The 12,861-nt window shown below is 39.0% G+C and overlaps 1 protein-coding gene across 3 annotated transcripts in view; it reads right to left on the reverse strand.

The window, feature by feature from the left end:
* The window catches only part of CRYBG3 (crystallin beta-gamma domain containing 3), a 95,300-nt gene that overhangs the window by 28,519 nt on the left and 53,920 nt on the right, over positions 1-12,861 (reverse strand). For all 3 annotated transcript variants that reach the window (XM_075434794.1, XM_075434800.1, XM_075434808.1), the window contains 5 exons: positions 8,077-8,213; positions 6,667-6,781; positions 5,198-5,233; positions 3,969-4,102; positions 2,029-2,152 (listed from right to left, as the gene is read on the reverse strand). In XM_075434794.1, coding sequence (XP_075290909.1) covers positions 2,029-2,152; positions 3,969-4,102; positions 5,198-5,233; positions 6,667-6,781; positions 8,077-8,213 — 546 coding nt within the window. The remainder of the gene's footprint in view (positions 1-2,028; positions 2,153-3,968; positions 4,103-5,197; positions 5,234-6,666; positions 6,782-8,076; positions 8,214-12,861) is intronic.

Genomic DNA, 12,861 nt, shown 5'->3' on the forward strand with positions numbered 1-12,861 from the left:
ACAGGGCTCATTAGCTTCAGCTTCATGCCCTGTGAGCAAGGCTAAATTGTTTTCAGGTCTGTCCTTAAAGCCAACAGAGTCAAGGTCACCTGGTGTCATGCCTGAGAGAAGGAAAAGGAAAAAAAAAAGTCTAGCTGGATTGGCCCCTACATGACATCAAACCGGTAAGCATGTATAAAGAACAAGGTCAATGCTCAGCTCCACTACCTACCCAAGGTGAACATGAACAATACAGCTGGGCTACATTTCACATTTCTTGCCATTTCTTGACAGAATTTATGAGATTATGGAAAAGAGCTAGTACATTCGCTGTGCGATGAAGGGCCTTAAGCACACAGAACTAGTTTGGGATCCTCACACAGGTCCCCTTGAAAACAAGACTTTGGTACTACAATGTTTTTAAAAACCTGACCTTAAGTACTGTATACAAAGTCATGAAGTGAGCCTATGGCAAGCCTGAACACTGGCCTATGGATTGCACGTCAGAGAGAGGCAGTCAATCCGTACAACAAAATGCCAGTGTCATCAGTAATTTTACCGGCGGCTAGCTCATTGCCTTTAGTTGTGCCGCAGTTTCAGGAAAGGTATTACTTACACTTCTGTCATCAATACGTACATATTAATACATATTTATATGCCAATTTAAATCATATATGTTGATATAAGTGTGAATGATACATGTTTTTAAAATGTTACTGACTTCAGCATCCTGACTGTTCTAAGTGTGAGTCAAATTAAATACATGCATATACGTGGAAGGTCATCCTTGATAGGCACATGCACAATTTTAAGCTTGTAATTATGTCCTTTGACAAGAGGAAGATTTAAAAAGATCAATTTAAGTTACTCAAGTATCCTATGCATAGCTTGAAAAGAAAGAAAAACTAAGATTAGACAGCAATTGAATAGGATTCTGCACTCTCAAAATAAGGAGTTAGAAGAAAATTTCTGCCTGTTTTTCTCTGAAACATGAAAATAAATTATTTAGAGGACATTTTTCTTCATTTCAGTTTATTCTCCTATCTTTATTTTAAGTTATATGACAGATTCCGATTATAAATACAGCTTTTCCTCGGTACTTTTCATAAAAATCAAGCCTGTAAACTGTGAATTTAAGCATAACCTTTTTGGGTTCACATTAACTTTTTTTTTTCCTTTAAGTAATGACTGTTGAGACAATGAGCTTGCTCTAAATGCCTGTCTTCAATCTTTGTGTAAATTCCTGGCTCAGGAATATCACATGTCTTCAGACGAGGAGATGAGTAATCTGAGTATACAAGACTGAGTAATCTCAGAGTGAACAATCTAACTCTCAAAAGCAGCCACTCTTTGCAGCTGCATTTAAAACTCTTCATAGAGTTCCCATTATAATAAAAAACAAAATCCTCAAACCCGCAAACAAACAAAAAACACCCAAACCAAAGGAAATTATAAAGAAATTCTAATCCCATGTTTCCCCATCACTGAAAAGTCTAACTTGCTTCCAATACTAGACTCTGATATAGTTTTTATTATTATTTAATCTTTGCTCTCACTAAACACATTTTAGTAGCAGAGATTTTTTTCACCGTGATTATTTTTGCTGCCAAAATTTTCTGGCACAAAAATCACAGAGACAGAGGGTAATGCTGTTTAAAGGCTTGCAACAGCTGCTGTGTTGAAAAGCTATTTTTATTTTAATCAAGAACTACACTGTACATGTACACATGCTAAACTTTTAAGAGAATTCTGTTCTAGAGATGCAAACAGCTTACAGTGCAGAAGTGCACTGGCATCTGGCAGGGAAACAAGGAATTCTGGACGACACATTCTTTGTATGAACCTTACAAAGGCTATTTAGAACCTGCTTCTGTTTTACAGTGTACATGCTGCAGTCTAAATTTCAGCACATAGGAAAAGAATGTGACTGAACTTGGGCAAAAGATGGAATGACCAAACCCAAGACAGCTGTACCATATATGAAGAATAACCTTCCTCTTTATGTATAGAACTGTGCATAATTTGTGTGAAATTCACAAAAGTACTTACAGCCTGAAGGAACCGGAAAGACAGGACACCGTCAGTTCCCCCCCATGAGTGTCTGTCTTCATAATCTCCCTCCTCCAGCAAGTACTGATGGCCTTTGTAGCGTTCCTTATTGTAGGCAACCCACCTACAGCAACCACATAACAAAAGAGAAGTAACTGAAAGCAGAACAACCACACACACGATTTTTCATAACAAATGAAAGGGGAAGAGAACACCCTAAGAACACTACGATGAGTGTCACAGACTCAGCTAACAAAGCAATGCTTGTTTGAAATCACAGCAAGAACCCATGAAGTATTCTTTGTGGATCAAAATCTCACCATGTGATTCTTTCTTTAACAACAGTTTATTTGTGTAATGCTTCTCCACATACCTCCTCTCGGTCAGCCATATTCCCAATAACAATACTCAGTACTACAGAGGCCAGTACACATTTAGCGGCCAAAACACTGTAAGCGAACATCTGTCAGTGAGAAAAACCAAAGAGTTTGTCTCTTTGGTGTATTAATAAATTACCAGATTCTACCCTTGCTGGATCTGGTGACAAAATTAATGGATTTCAGCAGTACAAAATTTCACCTGCTTATATTGTTTCCTGCCCTAATCTACAAACACATACATATATATGAATAGACAAGTGAATTGAATATACACAATATATTGCATACACAACATATTTTAGCACTATGGGAATAAAATTTTTTTAAATGTATCTTGAACAAATAGATCAGGGTCAACTAAAAGAAAGCATTTCCACATCAACTTTGAAAGCTCTAATGGAACTTCACTTGAAAAAGTGTTTCCCTCTCCTCCTTTCCCTCTTGTATGCATTTATTTAATTAAAACTTCCTTGTAAGTATTAGAACTGCTGTACAAGCTGCGTTGACGTTGAAATTTGGCAAGCAGGGATAGCATTACTTTTCGTACCATTTGGTTTACATTAACTCAGCTGTTAAGTTACCGCAGTATGAAAAATAAAAGCCGCCACAACAGACAAAAGGATGATTTTTAATAATTTGAGGCTTCCCAGATAGCAAATAACATAATGTATTTATGAATAGATTATTTAAGTAGTCACAATTAAGTTTATTTTGAATTTAGTGCTTGTAAGATTCTGACAAGAGCCTGAAAAGATATATGTTATTAAATCTTTATATTGAAGCATTAACACTGAAATCCCCCAAGAAAAAGGAAAGTTTCTGAAAACTCTTTTATTGCTAAGCTCTTTGGCAGAAGCAACCATCCTGCCTGCTTTCAAATAGTCCTGTCCTGTTGGGTCTTGGGAGAGGCTGAAAGAACAACACATGGGGCTGGTAGCTTTCTAGAACAGCTGGCGCTGAGCCTACCTGGCAAGCAGTCCACCTGAGGACTGTGTTACACAGCCCTTTTTGTGCATGTGTATGCGTAGGACGGAGAGGGGCGTGGCAACACAGAAGCAATTTGAGGCCTCCATGAAGGAAAATAAGGGCGAATTCTTAATTCCAGATAATATTCAACTGGTGACAAAGGAAAACCACTAAGACAATAAAACAGTTTATCAATTTCAGAGGCATTAAAATGTCGAACTGAAGACTGACCACTCCTACCTAAGGCCATTTGAGTAAATTAAGTAGAGACTATCAGAAGTTTAAAGCCATACTAATCAAAGCTCTGTGTGAATGCTGTCGTTAAGGAACAAAGTGGCCTAGTGTATTGGCATCCAAACTGTAAACACTGACTTCACATCTCTCACACACTTAGTTTTACCTTCCTATACTCCCCTAGATAGATAAGCCATAGAGAGGTTATTTTATCTAAGGCTGATAATTGACAATATATATTCCATTCTTTTCATAATGTTTTTACCAGTGAAAGATTCTAATCACCACTTAGCATTTCTTAGCATTTAGTTATGATTTCCTATTTTAAACTAAATAAATACAAAAGTGAAATATACTTACACTCCACCAATGACACGTATTGATCTGATTTCCTGAAACTCCTCTTCACTACCAAAAAGAGCTGGGACAGAACTGATGTTTTCTGAAAACTCTTTGGACCATCCCTCAAAGTGGGTTTTCTCATATATTATTAGCTAGAAAACATGATGTTGAACAAAGCCTTGAGTATGTCCTGAATAGCAATTTGAAGTCTGGGTGTGTGTACTGCTACAGCATGTGGCAGACACTTTTTCCCCCATCCAATCAGTCACCACCACAAAGAAAATTCATGGTGGCATTCCTCAGCCCTGCTGATTGAGTGCCTTAGAAGCTGAAAAGACCCTATTTGGATCTAGATAGGCTCGTCAGGCTATTTGCAGACATTTTCACAGAAGGATACTTCTTCACACATACACATAATAGCACTCTGCAGCTGTATGACTGTGATTTATCCTGTAACACTGTGCCCCGGCAGTGTACATTAGCCTGCAGTGAATCTTACCTGGTCATAGCTAGGCACACAGAGCTTAATTCTTCAAAACTAGACAAAAGGTCTTTGTACTTTGCTGAAATTATTTCAGTGACTGCAGTTAACACAAATCCTCTGGGCTCCTCAGCTGCCAAACAGCACAGATGTGCTATCACTAGTATTAATATGTATCGCAATATTTATTAGAAAAACTCCTGAGTCTTGCATGTATTTGTATAATTAAAAGTTACCTAAAGCATTAGCATTTTTCTGGAGAACTAGAAAAAGGAAATAAAATGAGCAATAACTCTGGAGTAGCTTTCTGCTCCTCAAATCATAGAAGGGTCATGGTCTCGCTCATGACTCTTGTATTGGTATCAGGTATACAAAGGAAGGGTCCTATTCCTGCCTCCTTCCTCCTCCCTTCCCACCCCCCCCTTTTTTTTTTCTGAACTTGGTATGTTAAATGGGAAAATCTCTTCTGACACCTTTAAATTACAGACACTGATGTGTCAGTCAGGAAAACTGATTTTATGTTGTAAAAGCTTTACAATTCTTCTATTCACATTCTCCTAGTATGTAAAAAACAAACTACTACTTCTACATCTCTTGAAACACTAGTAAGAAAGTGGACTTGACAGCATTAGTGAATCTTCCTTCAGCAGCAAACACTGAATACTTAATCAAATATCACATACCCAACAAAAAGGAAACAGCCTAAATAAAGTTTTTTTTATTTCCAGTGTGATCATATTTTATTCTCAGTGTCCTCAGTGCTTACCTTGACATTCATCGGCATTTGTACCTTTAGTCCACCCTAAAAGAAGATGGGAGACAAAAAAGATACTTATGTAAAACTTAAAGTTCACAGAATCACAGAATGGTAGGGGTAGGAAGGGACCTCTGTGGGTCATCTAGTCCAACCCCCCTGCCGAAGCAGGGTCTCCTACAGCAGGCTGCACAGGACCTTGTCCAGGCAGGTCTTGAAAATCTCCAGAGAAGGAGACTCCACAACCTCCCTGGGCAGCCTGTTCCAGTGCTCCGTCACCCTCAGAGTGAAGAAGTTCTTCCTCATGTTCAGATGGAACTTCCTATGCTTCAGTTATGCTTTGACACATATTTTACAGTACTACTAGAGCATGAGGGCCTTGTAATTATATTCACCATTTTCAGTGCTGGCCAAATCAAAAACTAGTTTAAATACTCTGATAATTCCTGAGGGCCAGGGACACTATAAACCTGATCTACAAACAAAATCATGCAATGACAAGCCCATAGGTGTTCAAGTAATTTTAAAATATTCCTTTTCTGTCTTTTAGCACTCTAAAGCAAATATTTACTATGTGTTTTGTAACTAATTTGCATTTACCATTTTTTAAACTGTAACTTCTAAAACCGTGTTGTATGTATTTCAACTTCCTTAAGCACAAATGATGAAACACTAAGAAACTATAAACACCAGAAGAGACAGAAAATACAGACTGATGTATTCATGTCTATGGTCAAAGAGCAAACAGAACAAATGCATTTTCTCTGGAAATGTCAGTGAATGACGTTCTGTGGGAGAGTAAGGTACCTACATCCCATGAGCGACTAAAAAGACAGCTGTTGGGGCTTATTCCTTTGTGGCTTTTAAACTCTCTTTCTGTAGACTTATGGTATGTATACAGTAGAATTAGATGTTATACCTTTCAATATCTCTTTCATATTTAGATCTACATGCTGTCTATCAAAACAAAAATTAGCTGCACCTCCCAGGATTTCCGTATAATGTGTGATCACAGGAATACTGCTGGGTACTTTTCAATAACAAACTCCTCACCTGGTCTTCCACCCCCAGCAGACTCTAGGTGTACCATTAAAAAAGAAAATCAACAGCTTCTGAAGAGCTTTTTTAGTTAACTAATTAGTGTTGGTTGCAATACAATTACGAGTCATTCAGTTTTGTCTTCTTTGATCTCCACTGGACAACAGCAGTTCCCTAGGAAGATGACCTGGGGAATTATGTGCTCCCTCTGACTACGTGTTCTTACTTGGGCAGATACAGAGGCTCAGCAAGCCCTGAAACACATGACCACTGTGCCACTACAACACTACAAATGCACCATGGTGCAAGAGAAGTATTATGTGTATAAGGATTAACCCCAAAAGGATGCTAGAACCTAAGTTATATTTAGATCAAAACCTTTGGGGGAGCAATGGTAGGAAAAGGAAGGCACAGGACTTGTTAGGGAATCATGAAGTCCTCACCATTTTTAAGGGACGCAGAGATTTCACATCTGCTGAAGGAATTTCAGATGGTGAATGGCTTTCTTCCAAAACCTTCATCTCTCCCTTGTAATTAAAGTCTGAATAAGCAAGCCACCTATAACAATAAGGATAAAGGACTTCTTAATCTCATCAGATACATTACAAATGCAACGATCTTATTAAAATTTTTTTTTTCTACTCATCAGAGCTAGACAATGTGTTTTAGATACTGCTAGCACATCAAAACCATGCTCTATTTAAATACACTGGCAACATCAACACCAAGATCTCAGAAAATTATCAATTTGTTTAGTTACTTTAAGAAGCCAGTTTGTTACACTATAAGCATACAAAACCAACGCCAGTACTTTGGATGAGACGCATCAAATTTTACCTAGGATTCCTACTTTAACAACTAAAAGGCTTCTAACATCAAACTCACTTAGTCTTTTTCAGTGGAAATTGTTAAATCATGATAATTCACAGCAGTCCTTTGGAAAGCAGGCTATCATAATTTGGACGCGAAGATTAAAAACGCTGACACTCCTTCAGACTATTTTAAATCAGAAAGAAAGCTGAATTCTAGAATTTGGACACAAGGCTTAGTACACCAAATAAGGAAAGGAGGAAGAGGCATTGAGCCATATGGAAAATTACTTACTTAAAACTACACACACGCTACACACACACTGTAAGCACCTAAAAGTTATCGACTAAGTTCTACCAAAACTAAGACAAAAAACTTTTAATTCCTTCACAACCTCAAGCTTCACGCAAATCTTGTAAAATCATGGGAAGGAAGGCTTGGCTCACATGGAAAGGCAAACCCAAGACTCTTAACAGAACAGCTAATGTCACTGCAATCATTTATGAGAAGAGGCACAGAATTCCCCAACTTCAGGAACTGTGAAGTGTTCGCCGTTTACCCTGGAGATTAGTCTATTCTGCTCTATATAGGAAACGCTGGGCTACTGAAGGGGCCTGTATCCTATTGCATCACCTCTTTGCAGAAAGTCAGGATATCTCTGTAGCTTGAGGAATGCTTGGATGATGCAATACTCACTTTCTGGCATTCAGCCATTTAGTTGTAACAGGGTGGGTGACTAAGTATACACTATCCATTCTCCAATGAACTAAAAGCTAATTATAGCTCAGCTGCTTCTTCTATTTATAAAGATACTCAAAGATGGAATTACAGAAGACTTCTGCCAGCAACTAGAGGAAAAAGGCCTTCAAAAATTTGGTTCCACTGCTGTGAGCCCACGTAGCACAACGCTGAAGAGTAGAGCTATATCTAGTGTATGTTAACTGATTTCTAGCAGAACCCCAAAATATTATTTCTATCACCGACTGACCTTCAACCCATGATGTTATCCTACCTGCTGACTAAATACTGAGTTCAGTACTCACACTCCTGATTTGACACTTATGTAAGGGTTTTTCTCGACATCCAGTTCTTCCAAATTGGCAACTGCTCTCTGTATGCAGATAGGAAGTCCCTCTGTGCTGGCTCCCAGGCAGAACTCTATCTCTGGAACGCCACAGTCCTGTGGAAGCAAATCAAAGGGTAAGGCTTATCCACGCTCACAGAGTCTGCCCCACTGCAGCGGGGGAAGGACCAGTAACATTTCCTTCTTTCTCCCTGTCTTCTTGTCCTTCTAATCTAATTCTGGGCTTCACATGATAGAAGGCTTTTGTTTTTTTTTTTTTTTAAATGAAGACTGGGATTTTTAGAAAAGCTAAGGGAAGTAAATTTTCAGCTCCCACTAACTTTCAAAGAAAAACTATGCATTTATGCCTGTTGGGTTACCTTCAAAAAAGCTCAGTGAAATATCCTGCAATTAAAGGATCTGATAGCATTTACTGATAGAAAAACCACGCATATAATATTTCTTTCTTTTTCTTTATTTTAAAGACAGTGCTTCTGTAACACCCATATAGATACATATGACGCATGCGTAACTCACACTTTCTAGAAATGTCTACTACTTCATTCCCGCCTTCCCCTCCCCATGACAATTGCTTGCTCTAGGTGACCCTGCTTCGGCAGGGGGGTTGGACTAGATGACCCACAGAGGTCCCTAACATTCTGTGATTCTGTGATAATTAGGTTCCATTATGCATCCAACTCTGGTTTCAAGCCATATGAGTTAAATTTTCTGTCATGTTAAATAAATCTACAGCATTTTAGACAAAGAAAGAAGAACAGCCCTGGAATACACTTATTTTGTTAAGTAGACACTTGAGCAATTTTTCTGTTACTTTGGAGCAACAACCTCTGTTACCTTACCGGAGGCTTTCTATTGATAGATATCACGCTGGAGAACAACTTAGAATTTGCAGGGATTTTATTGAGCCATATGAATTTAATAATATTTACATAAACTGCATTGCAAATACTTTCTTTCCCAGGATTCAAACACGTCATGAATCCGTGAGCATCTTCTATATGGCCCTGCTTCAGCACTGCGTTACAGAACAGCTTCCTGTTACAGCGAAAGGCTTACAGTTTGCTCAGCTGCAGCTGGAAACACTCAGCTTGCAGTGATAACTTTGCAGCACCCTTCCCCTTATCCTCCTGTTGGGCCCAAGGGCTTGGAGAGCACAAAGAGACCCTGAAAGTGCTCAGTGTGGCTGAGGAAGATGTGCATGTGCACTAGAGAAGAGGGATGGGAAGCTGGACCTGAGGGTGCCCTCAACTGAAGCACCTGGTTACTGGATTTGCTGAAGAGCCAGGCAGGGTCACTTCATTACAGAGGTCCCACATGGCGTGTGACTTCTGCCAGACCCGAAAGGAAAAACACAAGAGCTTTCAGAGAAACTCAGCACCAAGGCACAAAAACTCTTAAAGTTACAGCACCTCAACTCACAACACCACCTGCATGCTTTCCCTTTTCACACAGGTTGAATGGAGCTTTCAAACCATGGACTAACATCCCAGCTAGAAACCCACTACTTCTTGGTTAGCAAAGTTCTTTCAGTACTTATTTAACTGTCAGCAATAAATATGGCAATTATAATACATGAACTTCAGGATATTACTTCACTTTCCTCATGAGACCTGAAGTAATACAGTACACTGTTTTGGCAACTCTCCCTCACACACAATCGTGTTTCCTCTGTATTGTACCTCACAAACAATGCATGTTATTTATTTTCAGGACAAAAGCTGCAATATCAGAATTTTTATTTTCAGATAAGCAGAAACAGAAAAAGTAGGAAAAAAGACTTTCTAGTACTATGTGACTTTATGGCAAAGTGCTAAGTAACACCATTCCTCAATTCTAAGTGTATTGCTAAACAAGTTTAAAAAACCAAGTCTTCTCTTAGTTTTCATACATATATGTACCTTATTAAATCACAGTTAATAAATACTTGAAGTTCGAGGTTTTTTTCTAATACTTGATATGTGAGAAAGCTGAAATCTGTGAATCCAACAATAAAGCTTGATATGGAAAAATCAGAAATTACACCTATAAGAATTCCACAAATAATGATGCTAGACTCTTACTGGTTTCAGATAAATTCTGTAACTAAGTACCTACAAGGCTAGACAAGTGGCAAAATAATTTACCTTTGCCTTCGGGCTCAGACAGAGTATGAGACAGAATATGTTTAATTTTAATTCAGTAGGAGGTTGGGGTTTGTTTGTTTTTTTCATCTGAAGATCGGAGAAAGCCAGTCTGTATTCTCTTTTCCAGTTTGCTTTCCTGACTCTGAAGCTCACGAGGCAGGCTGCACCTCAACAGATGAAGAACGTAGCAGTTCTCCAAAGGATAGGTAGAGCACAAGCACTCATAATAAAATCTCTCCTATTTATCACCATCTCCCTCTAGCCAGATTTTGACAGTCATAAAAAACTCAACTCATCGTAGTAGTATTTTTGTATGTACTAGATGAAGTCCACAAAGTCCCTTCATAAAAGTGTCACCTAGTAAACTGAGGTCTTCATCAAGAGAAATTTGAGTATATATTTTTAAATGTAAAACTTGTTAAAGCAAGAAGTACATTATACCTTCTAAGCACATTTTTAAAAAATCACAAAGGTACATTTTCACTTAAACATTGAGTTCAATTTACATATCCACAGATATGTAGGATCCACAGACTGCAGAAAATGGTAAAATCTATTATTACTGTATGAGGTGAACACTATGTACTTGCAGATGTACACTCAAGTACTATGCCATTAATTTATATAATTTAGGCACATAAATTTTAGCCTGGTAAATATTTGCCCCAGCATGTTCATATTTGTCTGAGCATATTTAATAGGCATCATTACTTTCAGAGGCTTTTTTAACATTCCTAATAAAGCCACCGTCTTTAGAAACAAAATGAAAACCACACAAATATGATAGCACTCAGGTGGAGAACTAGATCCTTTGGTCCGAAGCCCTTTCATTTGCAAGGTGTCAAGATTTTCAAATAAGATATCCACATGCAAAACCATCACCATGCAAAACTATTGTCACAGTGTTTCAGGCCAGATCCAAAACCGGGAAGTTTCCTCCCTTCCCCCCCCTCCAGCCCTGCCACCCTCATCACAAGCAGTCAAAACTCATGCCATATTATCCTACTGACACGTCAGGCAAAAACAGAATAAAAAGCACAGCAAACAGATTAGGTAGCTGTGTTCATTTCCAACGATAACACACAACCAGCAAATGTTTAGGTAGGCCACAGCCTTCAGGCATCCCACTCTGTCTTCCTTTACTCTGCGGTATTCTCTGGTTACCTCCACACAGTCATCCCGGAGTGCCTGTGCTGCCCTCAGGGTCTTTTGGGAGCACAGATGTTTACAAAAGCATGGGGAATACTTGTGCTACCTTGCAGAGAACAGACATGGTCCAAAACAGCAACATGTCCCTCAGCAGAAAGGTTAAGGCTTCTTCTGAAGCGGGTTAAGACAATCCTCAAGACCTTAGCATTAAATATTACTCTTTGGTGGCATCTCTGACGTTTTTCTAGTCCCATGAAGAGCTCCACCGTAAGCGAGAGACCCAGAGCTTTCAACCCCCTGCAGGTGGTCTTGGCTGCTCACCCTTCTTCTGTATCTAGTGTTACAGCCCTAAGCGGACCAGCAGGACTGATTTTCAGCACTGTTAGGTCTTCCACTTTCAGCTGTAAGCTGTGGTGACTGAAGAAGTGACCAAAATAGCCTATTTATATAAGGTGGCCTTTTATGTCAACCACAGGACAAAGAATGACCGAAGTCTGGCTTCTTAAGCTAAATACCAAAACAATGATGACAGAATAGTCTATTGAAAACCAGGCCTAATTAGTTCTGGTATTCACACGATTGCTTTTTAATACAGTCTAGACACACATCTTACTTTTGATACACAGTTCATTCTTAGGACATGCCAGCTTCTGCAGCATTTTTTATTTTAAATCTTATTCTCTGTTGGTCCTCCAGCCTTTTTTACCCATTCATAATTCTTTCTCCCAGGTCTCCTGCTCTGTACCACTCTTGCTACCATCCATTACCACTAAACCAAACTACAGAACTCAACAGGGCTAGTACTAAAATAATACTAAGGAAATTAACGATTAATGTCCTGTAAATACCAACTAGCAAATGAGACAATCTGATGCTGCTGGGTGTCTTCCTATAGCATCTTCCTATGGCATCCGACAAAGCACTCCTTGCTTGAATTGATAACTTGTTTTCACCTAGCAAGCCACACAAACAAAAGAAACACACCCTTCACGTAACACTGTGAACATTCCCATTACAAAGAGCTTTACCTAAGGAGAGCCCACAAGGAATTCAGTCATTCCCTCCCTAACCATCTTGCAGACAGAGATTACAAAGTGCTGTTTCAGTTTTCTTGTCACCTTGCAAAATAGTGGTTTGCAAGCTTACTCCAGAATGGAAACATCAGCAATTCTTCTCAGCTCTTGTTTTTGGGAAAGTAACATTTAGCACCCTCTTTGGGCTTCCAGCAACAGAAAGAAAAAGCCCTCCAATTCCATAAGATCAATATATGCATTTGCAGTAGACCAGAGAACTGACTTGGCTAAACAGACTGTGCTACAGAAGCTGCATTAAACCTGCACGTGTAGGCAGATTTTGCTAGCCTAGGCTCTTGCTGACTGGCCGTAGTGGAATTCAGACTCCCTGTTACTTCAAATAGGTCTCCACTTCAGTAATTGCACAATCTGTTCCTTTGGGATCTTTCTTCTGCCTCC

This window comes from Opisthocomus hoazin, chromosome 1, assembly GCF_030867145.1.
Source record: "Opisthocomus hoazin isolate bOpiHoa1 chromosome 1, bOpiHoa1.hap1, whole genome shotgun sequence".
Taxonomy (NCBI): Eukaryota; Metazoa; Chordata; class Aves; order Opisthocomiformes; family Opisthocomidae; genus Opisthocomus; species Opisthocomus hoazin.